General features: G+C 38.1%; 1 protein-coding gene across 1 annotated transcript in view; it reads left to right on the plus strand.

The window, feature by feature from the left end:
• Nucleotides 1–10,805: 10,805 nt before the first annotated feature.
• SMCHD1 (structural maintenance of chromosomes flexible hinge domain containing 1) overlaps nt 10,806–19,525 on the plus strand; it is an 81,981-nt gene continuing 73,261 nt past the window's right edge. Inside the window, exons 1-6 of the mRNA XM_072152118.1 lie at nt 10,806–11,186; nt 12,738–12,813; nt 13,534–13,695; nt 14,328–14,410; nt 16,162–16,292; nt 18,049–18,163. Coding sequence (XP_072008219.1) covers nt 11,025–11,186; nt 12,738–12,813; nt 13,534–13,695; nt 14,328–14,410; nt 16,162–16,292; nt 18,049–18,163 — 729 coding nt within the window. The 5' untranslated portion in view covers nt 10,806–11,024. The remainder of the gene's footprint in view (nt 11,187–12,737; nt 12,814–13,533; nt 13,696–14,327; nt 14,411–16,161; nt 16,293–18,048; nt 18,164–19,525) is intronic.

Here is a 19,525-nt window from a genome sequence, read left to right on the forward strand (position 1 = left end):
CATATGCATAACTTTTTTATTTTTCGCCTCACAAATCTGTTTAAGGGCTTATTTTTTGCGAGAAGGATTGTTCTTTTTAGTGGTCTTATTTTAGAGTGCATAACATTTTTTAAATCCCTTTTTAGAGCATTTTTATAGGGTATTAATTGAAAATGATCTTTTTTCTGGAGCTTTTTTTTGTTTTGTTTTTTACGGGGTTAACTTTGCGGATCTAATAACGATTCTGTTTTATTATGCAGATTGTTACGGACGCAGGGATACCAAATATGTGGGGGTTTTGTGTATTTTATTCAATTGTACTGAATAAAAACTAATTTGGAGAAAATCTTATTCATTTTAGCATCACCATCTTTTTATATGCATAACTTTTTTATTTTTTGGCAGATAAATCTTGTTAGGGGCTTATTTTTTGCGAGAACAGTTGTTCTTTTTAGTGGGCTTATTTTGGAGTGCATAACATTTTTTAAATCACTTTTTAGAGCATTTTTTATAGGGTATTAATTAAAAATTATCTTTTTTCGGAATGTTTTTTGCGTTTTTTTTCCTCCGGCGTTTACCGTGCGGGTCCAGTAACAATTCTGTTTTATTATGCAGATTGTTACGGACGCGGCAATACCAAATATGCGGGGTTTTTTTGTGTTTTTATGTTTTTTATACTTTATTAAGTTTTTTTATGGGAAAGTGACATTTTAGGGGCTTATATTTTTATGTATTTATTTTTTATTTATTCTAATGTGTTAACTTTAGTGTTTTTGACTTTTTTTTAATTATACATACTTGAACTTTTACCAGTGATGCTCTGATCACTGGTTTAAGTTCAATACACTGCTCTACAATACTATTTTATTGTAGAGCAGTGTAAACTGTCTGAGCAAGCTTGCGCATGCTCAGACAGTTTACAGCCAGACCCGGAAGGGGTCTGGCTGCCATGGAGACCGGGCAGCTCCGGGGCACATGCCAGTCCTCGGAGCTGCCCTGAAGTGGATCGGATCCCCCGGTAAGCAGCACGGGGGATCCGATCCACAGCTCAAACACACTTACACGCCGCAGTCATGTTTGACCGCGGCGTGTAAGGGGTTAACACCCGCGATCGGAGCCGGCTCCGATCGCGGGTGTTAGCGCAGGCTGTCAGCTGTACTAGACAGCTGACAGCCGCTGCTTCTGGTACCGGCTCCGTTCGTGAGCCGGTGCCAGAAGCAGGACGTTATAGAACGTCCCCGTGCGCTAAGCATCTAGCCCCGGGGACGTACTATAACGTCCTGGTGCGCCTAGGGGTTAACAGACTGCTTAAAAACGCCCCAAAAACAGGTTCGCAACGCCACGTGTGCCGCCGGCCTAACTGTGGTTCTTATAGATGGCAGTCAGTAAAGTATAGTGAAGTATTAATACTGCTGTCAGTTAGTATAAGGCTATATTCACACTGCCGTATGGGGGGTGTATATACGGCCGATCTATATTCAACCTATATACGTCCCCCATAGACGGCAAAGGGCGCACAGTGCCTTACTCCGTGAAAAGATAGGACATATCCAATGTTTCCTTGGCATACAGCGCCATATTCCTCTGTGGAGAGGGGCGGGGGTGAGCAGCGCTGCAGTGTGTACTATTGCACGGCGGGCAACGGCAGTGTGAATGCGTCCTAAGTATACCTGAACACAACATGTTTTTTAGTCGGGATGTAAAGTGTCAGTATTTGTTCAGTATGTCTTCAGTATCTTATCCATATGGCCAGAAACACATTCCGTGTATCATCCTTTTTATGGATCTGTAAAAATAAAAGAAGGCTGGGCATTGATGTAATTGGCTGAAATATAGGTCTCAGGTCACATAATATTTTCTAGAAACAGAAGCAAAAACGGACTGCACACAGATTACAGACACTTCACTCCGTTTTCTTGGGATTTCAATAAGACTGGAACTGATGAGAAAACATCCAAGAATATGACAGCGGAGCTCATCCATAGATGACACACAGGATGCAAACAGAGGTCCCCAAAATCCTTGTCTGCTGCCCTATACCTGCATGTCTAGTAATAATCAGTCAGTATATAGTCTAGTAATAATCAGTCAGTATATAGTCTAGTAATAATACCGCAGTCAGTCAGTATATAGTCTAGTAATAATACCGCAGTCAGTCAGTATATAGTCTAGTAATAATACCGCAGTCAGTCAGTATATAGTCTAGTAATAATACTGTGGTAAGTCAGTATATAGTCTAGTAATAATACCGCAGTCAGTCAGTCAGTATATAGTCTAGTAATAATACCGCAGTCAGTCAATATATAGTCTAGTAATAATACCGCAGTCAGTCAGTCAGTATATAGTCTAGTAATAATACCGCAGTCAGTCAGTCAGTCAGTATATAGTCTAGTAATAATACCGCAGTCAGTCAGTCAGTATATAGTCTAGTAATAATACCGCAGTCAGTCAGTATATAGTCTAGTAATAATACCACAGTTAGTCAGTCAGTCTATAGTCTAGTAATAAAACCGCAGTCAGTCAGTCATTATATAGTCTAGTAATAATACCGCAGTCAGTCAGTCAGTATATAGTCTAGTAATAATACCGCAGTCAGTCAGTATATAGTCTAGTAATAATACCGCAGTCAGTCAGTATATAGTCTAGTAATAATTCCGCAGTCAGTCAGTATATAGTCTAGTAATAATACCGCAGTCAGTCAATATATAGTCTAGTAATAATACCGCAGTGAGTCAGTATATAGTCTAGTAATAATACCGCAGTCAGTCAGTCAGTATATAGTCTAGTAATAATACCGCAGTCAGTCAGTCAGTATATAGTCTAGTAATAATACCGCAGTCAGTCAGTATATAGTCTAGTAATAATACCACAGTTAGTCAGTCAGTCTATAGTCTAGTAATAAAACCGCAGTCAGTCAGTCATTATATAGTCTAGTAATAATACCGCAGTCAGTCAGTCAGTATATAGTCTAGTAATAATACCGCAGTCAGTCAGTATATAGTCTAGTAATAATACCGCAGTCAGTCAGTATATAGTCTAGTAATAATTCCGCAGTCAGTCAGTCAGTATATAGTCTAGTAATAATACCGCAGTCAGTCAATATATAGTCTAGTAATAATACCGCAGTCAGTCAGTATATAGTCTAGTAATAATACCGCAGTCAGTCAGTCAGTATATAGTCTAGTAATAATACCGCAGTCAGTCAGTCAGTATATAGTCTAGTAATAATACCGCAGTCAGTCAGTCAGTATATAGTCTAGTAATAATACCGCAGTCAGTCAGTATATAGTCTAGTAATAATACCACAGTTAGTCAGTCAGTCTATAGTCTAGTAATAAAACCGCAGTCAGTCAGTCATTATATAGTCTAGTAATAATACCGCAGTCAGTCAGTCAGTATATAGTCTAGTAATAATACCACAGTCAGTCAGTATATAGTCTAGTAATAATACCGCAGTCAGTCAGTATATAGTCTAGTAATAATTCCGCAGTCAGTCAGTCAGTATATAGTCTAGTAATAATACCGCAGTCAGTCAGTCAGTCAGTATATAGTCTAGTAATAAAACCGCAGTCAGTAAGTCAGTATATAGTCTAGTAATAATACCGCAGTCAGTCAGTCAGTATATAGTCTAGTAATAATACCGCAGTCAGTCAATATATAGTTTAGTAATAATACCGCAGTCAGTCAGTATATAGTCTAGTAATAATACTGCAGTCAGTCAGTATATAGTCTAGTAATAATACCGCAGTCAGTCAGTATATAGTCTAGTAATAATACCACAGTCAGTCAGTCAGTATATAGTCTAGTAATAATACCGCAGTCAGTCAGTATATAGTCTAGTAATAATACCGCAGTCAGTCAGTATATAGTCTAGTAATAATACCGCAGTCAGTCAATATATAGTCTAGTAATAATATCAGTCAGTCAGTATATAGTCTAGTAATAATACTGCAGTCAGTCAATATATAGTCTAGTAATAATACCGCAGTCAGTCAGTATATAGTCTAGTAATAATACCGCAGTCAGTCAGTCAGTATATAGTCTAGTAATAATACCGCAGTCAGTCAGTATATAGTCTAGTAATAATACCACAGTTAGTCAGTCAGTCTATAGTCTAGTAATAATACCACAGTCAGTCAGTCAGTATATAGTCTAGTAATAATACCGCAGTCAGTCAGTATATAGTCTAGTAATAAAACCGCAGTCAGTCAGTCATTATATAGTCTAATAATAATACCGCAGTCAGTCAATATATAGTCTAGTAATAATTCCGCAGTCAGTCAGTCAGTATATAGTCTAGTAATAATACCGCAGTCAGTCAATATATAGTCTAGTAATAATACCGCAGTCAGTCAGTATATAGTCTAGTAATAATACCGCAGTCAGTCAGTCAGTATATAGTCTAGTAATAATACCGCAGTCAGTCAGTCAGTATATAGTCTAGTAATAATACCGCAGTCAGTCAGTCAGTATATAGTCTAGTAATAATACCGCAGTCAGTCAGTATATAGTCTAGTAATAATACCACAGTTAGTCAGTCAGTCTATAGTCTAGTAATAAAACCGCAGTCAGTCAGTCATTATATAGTCTAGTAATAATACCGCAGTCAGTCAGTCAGTATATAGTCTAGTAATAATACCACAGTCAGTCAGTATATAGTCTAGTAATAATACCGCAGTCAGTCAGTATATAGTCTAGTAATAATTCCGCAGTCAGTCAGTCAGTATATAGTCTAGTAATAATACCGCAGTCAGTCAGTCAGTCAGTATATAGTCTAGTAATAAAACCGCAGTCAGTAAGTCAGTATATAGTCTAGTAATAATACCGCAGTCAGTCAGTCAGTATATAGTCTAGTAATAATACCGCAGTCAGTCAATATATAGTCTAGTAATAATACCGCAGTCAGTCAGTATATAGTCTAGTAATAATATCAGTCAGTCAGTATATAGTCTAGTAATAATACTGCAGTCAGTCAGTATATAGTCTAGTAATAATACCGCAGTCAGTCAGTATATAGTCTAGTAATAATACCACAGTCAGTCAGTCAGTATATAGTCTAGTAATAATACCGCAGTCAGTCAGTATATAGTCTAGTAATAATACCGCAGTCAGTCAGTATATAGTCTAGTAATAATACCGCAGTCAGTCAATATATAGTCTAGTAATAATATCAGTCAGTCAGTATATAGTCTAGTAATAATACTGCAGTCAGTCAATATATAGTCTAGTAATAATACCGCAGTCAGTCAGTATATAGTCTAGTAATAATACCGCAGTCAGTCAGTCAGTATATAGTCTAGTAATAATACCGCAGTCAGTCAGTCAGTATATAGTCTAGTAATAATACCGCAGTCAGTCAGTATATAGTCTAGTAATAATACCACAGTTAGTCAGTCAGTCTATAGTCTAGTAATAATACCACAGTCAGTCAGTCAGTATATAGTCTAGTAATAATACCGCAGTCAGTCAGTATATAGTCTAGTAATAAAACCGCAGTCAGTCAGTCATTATATAGTCTAATAATAATACCGCAGTCAGTCAATATATAGTCTAGTAATAATACCGCAGTCAGTCAGTATATAGTCTAGTAATAATATCAGTCAGTCAGTATATAGTCTAGTAATAATACTGCAGTCAGTCAGTATATAGTCTAGTAATAATACCGCAGTCAGTCAGTATATAGTCTAGTAATAATACCACAGTCAGTCAGTCAGTATATAGTCTAGTAATAATACCGCAGTCAGTCAGTATATAGTCTAGTAATAATACCGCAGTCAGTCAGTATATAGTCTAGTAATAATACCGCAGTCAGTCAATATATAGTCTAGTAATAATATCAGTCAGTCAGTATATAGTCTAGTAATAATACTGCAGTCAGTCAATATATAGTCTAGTAATAATACCGCAGTCAGTCAGTATATAGTCTAGTAATAATACCGCAGTCAGTCAGTCAGTATATAGTCTAGTAATAATACCGCAGTCAGTCAGTATATAGTCTAGTAATAATACCGCAGTCAGTCAGTCAGTATATAGTCTAGTAATAATACCGCAGTCAGTCAGTATATAGTCTAGTAATAATACCACAGTCAGTCAGTCAGTATATAGTCTAGTAATAATACCGCAGTCAGTCAGTATATAGTCTAGTAATAATACCACAGTCAGTCAGTCAGTATATAGTCTAGTAATAATACCGCAGTCAGTCAGTATATAGTCTAGTAATAAAACCGGTCAGTCAGTCATTATATAGTCTAGTAATAATACCACAGTCAGTCAGTCAGTATATAGTCTAGTAATAATACCGCAGTCAGTCAGTATATAGTCTAGTAATAATATCAGTCAGTCAGTATATAGTCTAGTAATAATACTGCAGTCAGTCAATATATAGTCTAGTAATAATACCGCAGTCAGTCAGTATATAGTCTAGTAATAATACCGTAGTCAGTCAGTCAGTATATAGTCTAGTAATAATACCGCAGTCAGTCAGTCAGTATATAGTCTAGTAATAATACCGCAGTCAGTCAGTCAGTATATAGTCTAGTAATAATACCGCAGTCAGTCAGTATATAGTCTAGTAATAAAACCGCAGTCAGTCAGTCATTATATAGTCTAATAATAATACCGCAGTCAGTCAATATATAGTCTAGTAATAATACCGCAGTCAGTCAGTATATAGTCTAGTAATAATATCAGTCAGTCAGTATATAGTCTAGTAATAATACTGCAGTCAGTCAGTATATAGTCTAGTAATAATACCGCAGTCAGTCAGTATATAGTCTAGTAATAATACCACAGTCAGTCAGTCAGTATATAGTCTAGTAATAATACCGCAGTCAGTCAGTCAGTATATAGTCTAGTAATAATACCGCAGTCAGTCAGTCAGTATATAGTCTAGTAATAATACCGCAGTCAGTCAGTATATAGTCTAGTAATAATACCACAGTTAGTCAGTCAGTCTATAGTCTAGTAATAAAACCGCAGTCAGTCAGTCATTATATAGTCTAGTAATAATACCGCAGTCAGTCAGTCAGTATATAGTCTAGTAATAATACCACAGTCAGTCAGTATATAGTCTAGTAATAATACCGCAGTCAGTCAGTATATAGTCTAGTAATAATTCCGCAGTCAGTCAGTCAGTATATAGTCTAGTAATAATACCGCAGTCAGTCAGTCAGTCAGTATATAGTCTAGTAATAAAACCGCAGTCAGTAAGTCAGTATATAGTCTAGTAATAATACCGCAGTCAGTCAGTCAGTATATAGTCTAGTAATAATACCGCAGTCAGTCAATATATAGTTTAGTAATAATACCGCAGTCAGTCAGTATATAGTCTAGTAATAATACTGCAGTCAGTCAGTATATAGTCTAGTAATAATACCGCAGTCAGTCAGTATATAGTCTAGTAATAATACCACAGTCAGTCAGTCAGTATATAGTCTAGTAATAATACCGCAGTCAGTCAGTATATAGTCTAGTAATAATACCGCAGTCAGTCAGTATATAGTCTAGTAATAATACCGCAGTCAGTCAATATATAGTCTAGTAATAATATCAGTCAGTCAGTATATAGTCTAGTAATAATACTGCAGTCAGTCAATATATAGTCTAGTAATAATACCGCAGTCAGTCAGTATATAGTCTAGTAATAATACCGCAGTCAGTCAGTCAGTATATAGTCTAGTAATAATACCGCAGTCAGTCAGTATATAGTCTAGTAATAATACCACAGTTAGTCAGTCAGTCTATAGTCTAGTAATAATACCACAGTCAGTCAGTCAGTATATAGTCTAGTAATAATACCGCAGTCAGTCAGTATATAGTCTAGTAATAAAACCGCAGTCAGTCAGTCATTATATAGTCTAATAATAATACCGCAGTCAGTCAATATATAGTCTAGTAATAATTCCGCAGTCAGTCAGTCAGTATATAGTCTAGTAATAATACCGCAGTCAGTCAATATATAGTCTAGTAATAATACCGCAGTCAGTCAGTATATAGTCTAGTAATAATACCGCAGTCAGTCAGTCAGTATATAGTCTAGTAATAATACCGCAGTCAGTCAGTCAGTATATAGTCTAGTAATAATACCGCAGTCAGTCAGTCAGTATATAGTCTAGTAATAATACCGCAGTCAGTCAGTATATAGTCTAGTAATAATACCACAGTTAGTCAGTCAGTCTATAGTCTAGTAATAAAACCGCAGTCAGTCAGTCATTATATAGTCTAGTAATAATACCGCAGTCAGTCAGTCAGTATATAGTCTAGTAATAATACCACAGTCAGTCAGTATATAGTCTAGTAATAATACCGCAGTCAGTCAGTATATAGTCTAGTAATAATTCCGCAGTCAGTCAGTCAGTATATAGTCTAGTAATAATACCGCAGTCAGTCAGTCAGTCAGTATATAGTCTAGTAATAAAACCGCAGTCAGTAAGTCAGTATATAGTCTAGTAATAATACCGCAGTCAGTCAGTCAGTATATAGTCTAGTAATAATACCGCAGTCAGTCAATATATAGTCTAGTAATAATACCGCAGTCAGTCAGTATATAGTCTAGTAATAATATCAGTCAGTCAGTATATAGTCTAGTAATAATACTGCAGTCAGTCAGTATATAGTCTAGTAATAATACCGCAGTCAGTCAGTATATAGTCTAGTAATAATACCACAGTCAGTCAGTCAGTATATAGTCTAGTAATAATACCGCAGTCAGTCAGTATATAGTCTAGTAATAATACCGCAGTCAGTCAGTATATAGTCTAGTAATAATACCGCAGTCAGTCAATATATAGTCTAGTAATAATATCAGTCAGTCAGTATATAGTCTAGTAATAATACTGCAGTCAGTCAATATATAGTCTAGTAATAATACCGCAGTCAGTCAGTATATAGTCTAGTAATAATACCGCAGTCAGTCAGTCAGTATATAGTCTAGTAATAATACCGCAGTCAGTCAGTCAGTATATAGTCTAGTAATAATACCGCAGTCAGTCAGTATATAGTCTAGTAATAATACCACAGTTAGTCAGTCAGTCTATAGTCTAGTAATAATACCACAGTCAGTCAGTCAGTATATAGTCTAGTAATAATACCGCAGTCAGTCAGTATATAGTCTAGTAATAAAACCGCAGTCAGTCAGTCATTATATAGTCTAATAATAATACCGCAGTCAGTCAATATATAGTCTAGTAATAATACCGCAGTCAGTCAGTATATAGTCTAGTAATAATATCAGTCAGTCAGTATATAGTCTAGTAATAATACTGCAGTCAGTCAGTATATAGTCTAGTAATAATACCGCAGTCAGTCAGTATATAGTCTAGTAATAATACCACAGTCAGTCAGTCAGTATATAGTCTAGTAATAATACCGCAGTCAGTCAGTATATAGTCTAGTAATAATACCGCAGTCAGTCAGTATATAGTCTAGTAATAATACCGCAGTCAGTCAATATATAGTCTAGTAATAATATCAGTCAGTCAGTATATAGTCTAGTAATAATACTGCAGTCAGTCAATATATAGTCTAGTAATAATACCGCAGTCAGTCAGTATATAGTCTAGTAATAATACCGCAGTCAGTCAGTCAGTATATAGTCTAGTAATAATACCGCAGTCAGTCAGTATATAGTCTAGTAATAATACCGCAGTCAGTCAGTCAGTATATAGTCTAGTAATAATACCGCAGTCAGTCAGTATATAGTCTAGTAATAATACCACAGTCAGTCAGTCAGTATATAGTCTAGTAATAATACCGCAGTCAGTCAGTATATAGTCTAGTAATAATACCACAGTCAGTCAGTCAGTATATAGTCTAGTAATAATACCGCAGTCAGTCAGTATATAGTCTAGTAATAAAACCGGTCAGTCAGTCATTATATAGTCTAGTAATAATACCACAGTCAGTCAGTCAGTATATAGTCTAGTAATAATACCGCAGTCAGTCAGTATATAGTCTAGTAATAATATCAGTCAGTCAGTATATAGTCTAGTAATAATACTGCAGTCAGTCAATATATAGTCTAGTAATAATACCGCAGTCAGTCAGTATATAGTCTAGTAATAATACCGTAGTCAGTCAGTCAGTATATAGTCTAGTAATAATACCGCAGTCAGTCAGTCAGTATATAGTCTAGTAATAATACCGCAGTCAGTCAGTCAGTATATAGTCTAGTAATAATACCGCAGTCAGTCAGTATATAGTCTAGTAATAATACCACAGTTAGTCAGTCAGTCTATAGTCTAGTAATAATACCACAGTCAGTCAGTCAGTATATAGTCTAGTAATAATACCGCAGTCAGTCAGTATATAGTCTAGTAATAAAACCGCAGTCAGTCAGTCATTATATAGTCTAGTAATAATACCGCAGTCAGTCAGTCAGTATATAGTCTAGTAATAATACCGCAGTCAGTCAGTATATAGTCTAGTAATAATACCGCAGTCAGTCAGTCAGTATATAGTCTAGTAATAATACCGCAGTCAGTCAGTATATAGTCTAGTAATAATACCGCAGTCAGTCAGTATATAGTCTAGTAATAATACCGCAGTCAGTCAGTCAGTATATAGTCTAGTAATAATACCGCAGTCAGTCAGTCAGTATATAGTCTAGTAATAATACCGCAGTCAGTCAGTATTTTATCCGCAGTCGGACTGGCCACAAATCCCTCTAATAAGTGAAGGAAAGAGCACAGATGTAAAGGTGTAAACATTGGGGCCCATTACACATTTTTCTCCATGAGGGAATGTGAAAGTCGTGATGTGATTGGCTGCTGAGGACACTCTGCTATTACTGTCACATACTACTTCTCAGTATAGTGCAAATCCCTGCACACATCTCTCCGCCGGCCCTGACACACAGCGCAGCTCACTACACCCGCCACCTTCCTGTCACACTCGGAGCTGCCCGCGTCATTCTAGCAGACGGATGTGACGTCACGGGCCCATGTTTGAACCAGGTGCCCGGGGTCTGAACTGGAGAGAGGGTTGAGGTTCTGCCGTACTACTGTCAGGTGTTCACCTACCGGCGGGGACCTCCTGCAGCCTGCGAGATGGCCGCGGCGCAGGTCAAGCCTGAGAGGCAGCAGAATGGCGGGAGCAGCAGTCTCCTCTCTGTCTTCTTGTTTGACTGCCGCTTAGGGAAGTCTTCCTGTGAGGAGAAGACTCTGCACGTCCGGAGAGGATATAAGGAGTTTCACGCTGACATTTGTAAGGTGTGTACCGGGGGTGAGGGCAGCAGCGGCAGGTAATGGCACCTCCACAGCCGGGGCTCCCTGTATACACGTGTGCAGGGGGAAATACACTCCAGCAGGGACCCGTGCCCCCCCATGATAATATTCAGTCAGTGGACTAATGGAAAAAAAATATAATAATAATAATTAAAATGCCAAAAAACCCTAAATCAATTTAAAAAAAAACCCCCACAATTTATTAGGTGTGGCTACAACACAAAATTCCATCTAGCTTTTATTGTTCCCCACTTTCAAATGTTCATTCTTCCGTGTAGAGAGCTGTATTAGGGCTTGTTTTCTGTGTAGGAAATTATACTTCCTAGTGACGGTATTTTATATTCAATCCCGTGCCCAGGGAAGTGGAAATATAATTCAAAAAGCAGTAAAATTGACTGCATTAGCACCATATTTTTGAGGGCTCCGTTTTTATGCCTTTCACTGAGCGCTCCAAATGGCATCTCTATATTCTGCTTCTGTATTGTAAACGCAATCATTAACGGCCATTTAATTTGGCAAATCTCTCTTCAGCTGATCCATTGCGTACAACGCCATGTGTGAATGTTAGTTTTAAAGGGGTTTTGCCTCTCAGAAAACTTAGGCCCTATCTCACTGCTGAGACCCCCACAGATCACGAAAATGAGTGGTTTGATGGGGCCCCACATACCTCCATCAGACCCCTCGTCGCTCTGTCAGACTAATGGAGCAGACGGCCGTGTATGACCGTTTTAATCTCTATGGAGCTGACGGAAATTGCCCAGCACTGCACTCACCGATAAAAGTCAATTAGTCAAAGGAAAAACTTGAAACATTCTATGGAATTCGTTTGCAGTGTGTAAAAACAGATTGCTGCTAATATATAATATAAAATATATTTAATATATATTTTTCGGACTATAAGGCGCACCGGATTATAAGGCGCACCATCAATAAATGCCTGCTAAAACGTCTAGGTTCATATATAAGGCGCACCAGAGTATAAGGTGCACCTGATTATAAGGATGAATGACCAGCAGGTGGCAGACCTGTGCACAGTTCAAGGCAACTGTTGTCTGTAAGTATGAGTCATATATAAGACGCATCGGACTTATGGTCCGAAAAATACAGTATAAGGCTACATTCACATGGACGTATGAAAACGGCCGTATCCGTACCGTACCGTACCGTTTTTTTACGGATGACATACGGCCACATTCATTTCAATGGACAATACGTCTGACCATTTATATTGCCGTTGTTAACTCCGTTCCGTACCGTACCGTATACTGGCCGTATAAAAATATAGAGCAAGTCCTATTTTCTCCCGTATTTCAGTTCCGTATGCCCTAGAAGTCTATGGGGACGTATAAAATATGGGTTACATACGTGCTGCATACGGATGAAAAACGTCACGTATATACGGCCCGTAAATACGGGACTGGAGAAATCATACGGTCGTGTGAATGTAGCCTAACAAGTTTTGAAATCACTACATAAATTTGGACAACGTGTGCACACAAAAATGCATTTGTGACTTGATTCATCTCTATTTACTAGGCTTTTGGAATCAAACCAAGTGAAGTGTTTGTCGTCTCAACAACAAATAGAGAAGAATTGACAGAAACTAACTTTAGTAAGTATTCAAGATGTACTGTATATACTCGAGTATGAGCCCACTGTAGGATATAGCCTGACAGCCCCCAGTATGGCCAGCCAATAAAAAAAATAACCATTCCAACGCCCCGGCAGCGTCTCTTCTCTCTTCATATGTGCCGCTTCCAGGTCAGCGACAGGTCAGTGCACACGGCCCGGTGAACGAACTATCATGTCAACAGCGGCTTTTCTATTACGTTTAGAAATTTAAAGAGGACCTTTCACCACCTCACTTATATGGAGATACCATTCTGTAGAGGCTGCTACACAGATTCAGTGGCACTTGACATTTTCTTTCTAGCCCCCACGGTTGCAGTTACATCAGTCTCAGTATATACCATTATAATTTATCTTTGGTCGGAGAGGAGGAGCTGGAGGCATGCAATATGCTAATCTTCTCTTGTACTGTCCAATGCCAGAAAAGCTACTATGCACAGTAGTGAGCTGTACATTTTTTCTATGCTCGTCTAGAGGCTATGCTCAAACACATTCTGCTAATATTCTGTTATGAATGTTATGAAATTGCATTTAAATTGCATGTACATTCTGCTTACATTGCAAACGAGTTGTGAAAGCAAAATGTTAGTTCAAACACAATCTAATTGCAAGTTTCATAACAGGATGGAAATGTGTTATGAACGTGTGTATGTAAAAAAAAAAAAAAAAAATGCTCATAATTTTTTTTCCATTTTCTTTTCAGATGGAATAATTAAAGATGGCATCACCTTATACATTCTTAAGACAATTGATCAGTCCCTACCGTCTTCAACACAAGAGAGAATTAACTTTTTACCTCATTATGATACACTGGTAAAAAGTGGAATGTATGAATATTATGCAAGTGAAGGACAAAACCCACTGCGTAAGTTTATCCCTTCATATTCTTTATTAGGCTACATTCACACACATGTATGGGGGACGTATATACGGCCGATATACGTCCCCCATACACTTCTATGGGCTCACGGCCCTGTATGGGAGCGGTACGGTGCGGCACCGTACCGCTCCGTAGCCCGGGAAAAGATAGGACATGTCCTATCTTTCTACATGAGACGGAGCCGTGCGCTGCATCTTCCTATGGAGAGGGGCGGGGGTGAGCAGCGCTCATCCCCTGCTCCTCTCCACAGCACCGATGTATGCCCGCAGTACTACGGTACAGCGGGCATACATCGTGTGAATGTAGCCTTAGAAAGTATACTGTATATATTTTATTATTTATTAAAGTTACATTAGAAGTAGAAGTTAATTTAGGGACAGTGCAGCCACCTCATTATTGCTGTAGTTTCCACACATTTCTAGCACACCTCAGCTTGTGTGCAAGCTTTTCTGTAGATATTGGGAACATTTATTAGTCCCACACATTGCCAAAATTTCTGCAAAAGGCTAAAGAAGGCTCAAAAATGACAACTATTAGACACTTTTCCGTTCTTTTGTCTATTTACATTTAATGTAAAGTGTACATGTATAATTATATAACTTGCTTTTGTTTTACAGCATTTGCCTTGGCTGAGTTAATAGACAATTCCCTTTCGGCAACAGCACGTAACTCTGGCATTCGAAATATACAGATAAGACTGGTAAGTTATCCTTACACAGCGAGCAGCAGGAGCGCTGCCTGTGCACACCCACACAGTCGTCAGCACAATCGGACTGTCACACTGACAACCCTATCCTGTACTGTGACGGGGGGATGAAATCAGTCTTCTGTATACAGGTTGCGATGTGCATCCGCCCTGCACGTTCCTTCTGGGGAACAGTGGATAGAATTACCAGAAGTATATATATCTAAAGCTGATGTGTCCTCTGGTTGTCAGGAAATAATTCCTGAGAGTAGCAAGCCATTTTCTAGAAGGGATAACCAGTATGTTGGTCGCGCTGCTAATGTCAAAGGTAGATATGTAGATATTGTAGATTATAATACGAGCAGATTCATATAGTTAATATTGAACATTTATTGCTTACACTGGTTTATCCAGTCTTTTATATAAACCAGTGTATGCAATAAATGTTCAATATTAACTATATGAAATTGCTCATATTATAATCTACACTATTGGGCATCATATCTACCTTTGACATTAGCAGCACGACCAACATACTGGTTATCCCTTCTACAAAATTACCTATATAAAAGAACAGCAGGGAACACATATATTATGTGCTCCCTTATAGCTGTTGCACAAGTGGGGGGAAAAAATTTTTTTTTTTTTTTTTTTTTTTTTTTATTTCAAAAATTAAAAATTCAATTTTATTGATTCTTTACATAATCTTTCCTCTTTACATAAAAATATAAAAACATTTTTAAAGTAAAGTTATCATCAGGAATCTACCTATGAACTCTGGCAGGGTGAGAGGAGGTCGAAGGCATAAGCCATAGTCTGGTCGGGAGGATAGGGGCGACTCCGTGGGAGGGACTCAACCTGATTGCATCTGTTTCCATAGAAATGTATGCGATCTGTAACCAGCAGCCGCCATGTGTGAACACAGCCTAATGCAGGGGTCCCAAAACTTTTTACATAGTGGGCCGTTCACGGTTCTTCTCAGGCCGGACTAAAGTTTAAATTTTAAAAAAAATCCTCTTTACACTGCACATATCTTATTTTGACGTAAAAATACAAAGCAGGAACAAATGCAATATTTAAAGTAAAGAGCAAATACTTTCCAGCATCTCAATGGGAAATATGAGCCTGCTTTTGGCTGATAAGATGGTCAATGTCCGGTTCCAATTAATTATTCCCTATGCTGCCAGCCACCATTAATTATCGTTTCGTATATTAGGGCTCCCGACCACCACAATCTTTTCACTGCTGTTTAAAAAAAAAAAAAAAAAAAAAACCCTGTACTCACCTCCTTACTTCTGGCTGCTGCTGGTCAGGAAGGGGTGCGCGGCCGCGTGATGATGTAATCATGGTTATTTAGGCGCAGAAAACACTTGTCTGTAATCATTTTCTTGTATAAATTCTGTCAATTATCACTATATATGTCTAGGAGTTATTTATTTGTAGTAATACAAATTTCAGAATCCTCTTTGGCAGAAAATACTTCTCAAAATTGGTGAGAGGAATATTCTTGCCCTTTTTGAAAAATGTTAGTGTGACCTCTGAGCTGAAAACGATTTGTCTCTGACATCTTTAAAAACCTCCTATGCTGCTGTTTTGCACCACGTGGAAGTGATAAGTTAATCACAATCACTTTGCTGCTAATGTACATCAATTTGGGTTAGCCTTCAGTGATTTCACTCCAGCTATTTTACAAGATATTTTTTCCAGGTTGACAGGGATTGTAATAATTTCTTTGTTCTGAAAGTATTTATTTTTCCTCCCCAAAGCTTTTTGATGAGTCGCTTGGAAAACCAGCTGTTGCAGTTATAGATAATGGTAAAGGAATGAGTTCAATCCAACTTAAAAATTGGGCAATTTACCGTTTGTCAAAGTTTAGAAGAGGATATGAAGCATACAGGTTAGAAATGACTGCCTCTTTTTGTCTATCCAAAAATATAAATATCCGGTTTGGTTTTTCATTTTAACCTTCGTGACCCATGGTCATTGGTGCCAGGTCAATATTTTTACATTCTGTTATGCACTTCTTTCAATGGCGATATCTCTGGAAAAATTTATCATAAGAATTTTTACTTTGTTTGTTTTCATGACATGTGAGACTTTAACTTGATAGGTTAGTTTTATTAATTACATCATTTTTTATTTTACCAAAATATATTATAAATATTTACATCACCCTTTCCCAGGTCCAGCTACCGATGCAGAGGTTTCAGGTACTTCCGTAAAGTGATAGTATTTCCTGCAGCTTCTTCTAGATTCTGCCTTCAGCTGACAGACTGTAGGGAGGCACATTTCAAACACCTATGTCTCCTGAACCCTTGTACCTAGAAACACATTCTGGTGTCATATTAAACAGGAGAATCTCCCCTTTAATGATGTATAAGGATTGTATACAGAACCAGAGAGATCCACTCTTAAAATCATGATATTTATAAACATCCTTTCTGCACGTGCAAATAGGCTATTTATAGCCGTATGGCAGTCGTAAAGGAGTTTAAACAGTACAATGGGATACAAAATTGCCTTTTCATACATTTTGGTTCTGAGTGGGTGGATCACTAACCAGAACAATGTGATTGGTTGGTCTAACCAAACTTAAAGGGAACCTGTTATCAGCAATTGGCCTAATAAACCACTACCATTATATTATCACACAGAGTTATACCTTTTTTTTTTCTTTCATGATCTAGTGTAGTGGCATCATCCAGAAAATCAACCCAGAAGTGTTAGTTGAATTGGTTGTATAAAGTCAAGGAGGCGGAGAGTTTAACACTGAAGTCAAGTGAAGTTAGTGAAGTGAACACCTCCTCCGCTGTGTTTGAGATAATGCACCGGAGTTCAGGAGATCTGGGTAGTGATGTCACTGTAATTGATGGTCCAGCATCCAGAGAAGGAGGCTTTGTGAGGAAGATAAAGCTTGACTTTGTTGTTAAAATCTCCGCCTCCTTGACTACATACAACAAACTCACATGCCACTTCAAAGTAGATTTTCTGGATGATACCACTACACCGGATCATGAAAGAAACAGCTGGAAGGTGTTCAACTGCTTGACAACATACTGGTAGTGGTTTATTGGGTCAATGTCTGCTGACAGGTTCCCTTTAAAGGGAACTTTTCAATAAATCTGTTCCATTAGACAGGTCTCTCCATGTACATTTACCTGTGTCTTTGCCTCCTGTGTGAGCTTCAGCCTTTCCCTGTTCTCCCCATGCTGCACTTCACATCTCCACACAATTTCCTGTTTCTCACTCCTTCAGTCCGTCCTAATGGCAGCCTCCAGTGTGTGTTTTTTTTTTTTTTTTCTCTCCGTCTGACACAGGGGGATGAGAGGGGGAACAGTAGCATGATTCATCATCTCCTACTGCAGCTCCCTCCTATTTACCTGTGTAGGATATTTGTTTACATATCTATGCAGAGTGCACAGAGAGTCTGCACACAGCAATAAAGCAAGCACCAGGGATGAGGAATGAATTGGTGCGCATTCAGGGATTATTATTAAGGCAGTAAAGGAACCCCTTTAAATACTTGATAGAACACAAGATACTCTGTGGTTCTGTAGAACTGCAAAATAACACCATATTACTACCATCTGAAATCAGACTTGTTATGAAGAGACTAAGACATCTTTTTTTTTTTTTTTTTTTTTTTAAATCAGCGATGATGTAGGTTATGTTCGCCCTCCCCCTGTGGCACGCAGTCTAAACAGTGATATCTCTTACTTCGGTGTTGGAGGAAAGCAGGCAGTTTTCTTCATCGGTCACTCCACTCGTGTAAGTAAATTGTATTTCATTCCACATGTCGCCTGATTAGTTTATGGACGAAGCACACGATACCACTGCATGCTTTGGAAAGTGGATTTGGTGAAGGGGAAATAGGTAGTAAACCGACAATGTCCCTAATGTCCAAGGTGTGGGCTAAAGCCAAGGATATAATAGGTATCCCTAAATATACAATAGACACTCCACTATGGCGAAACCCTGCTTTGCCGGAAATATTTCGATTGGAGGGTTTTTTCCCCATGGGAAGCGAAAGGGGTTAAGACGCTGAAGCATATTTGTTCAGAAGGAAACTTTAGAACGTTTGAGGACATACAAGCTGAATTCCAATTGCCACATGCGTGGTTCTATCAGTATTTGCATATCCGACATGCTTTTGAGGTACAGTCCAGGATAGAACAAATAGAGGTGGGCTCCAATGGGGCATTGAATAGAATATTGAAGTCAAGTTCTACTAAAGTCCTGATCTCATATTCTTATACAGTGCTATTAAATGACTCTATTAAGGATATTCCATTAAAATGTCGGGAACATTGGAATAGAGAGGTGGGCCCCATTGAAGAGGAGCAGTGGACTGAGGCTTTGGAATTGGTGCCAACCCTCTCGCCTAGTGAAGCACGTCGGATGTCTCACTTATTTCTTTTACATCGAACATATAGGTCACCCTAAATACTATTTCGGATAGGAGTTAGGCCTAATTCAGAATGCCCGAGATGTGGAACTGAAGAAGCAGATATACTTCACATGGTGTGGGGATGCAGGGAACTGGAGTCTTTTTGGAAATCCATCTTAGAATTGACGCGTAAAGTTTTCTCTGTAAGAAAGTCCACTAACATGTCTATTGGGAGTCCTGAAGATAGACAACCTGACAGAACCTAATAATATTGCAATACAAAGATCCTTATATCAAGCTAGAAAGGTTATAGCTGCCCACTGGATTAAGCCTAGGCCACCGGACAAGAAAGAGTTTATAGACCGTTTGAATGCAGTAATACTATTGGAATATAGCACGTATGTAAAGAGGAATGGGGTCTCCAAATTCGAAAAGATTTGGGGCAAGTGGCTAGATACACCGGGTTTACCATCGAGCTCCCTTATAAGGCTAAGAACTAGCTTAGAATATCAATTATCATTGGCAAAATAAGTAAAGATAGGTTTAGGTCTTCTTTAATATGTGAATAAATATATGAGACCTGAAGGGTCTTGAAGAGCTGGCTCGCAAGGGTGGGTGGGGGGAGTTGGGAAGGGTGGGAGGGAGTATGCTACTAATAATAAGCATATATGATAAAACATACATCCTGTAAGAGAAAATGGATACAAATGTAACTCTCTTGTAACGCTTTAATGAGTATAATT

The sequence above is a fragment of the Engystomops pustulosus genome, chromosome 5 (assembly GCF_040894005.1).
Source record: "Engystomops pustulosus chromosome 5, aEngPut4.maternal, whole genome shotgun sequence".
In the NCBI taxonomy this organism is placed as follows: Eukaryota; Metazoa; Chordata; class Amphibia; order Anura; family Leptodactylidae; genus Engystomops; species Engystomops pustulosus.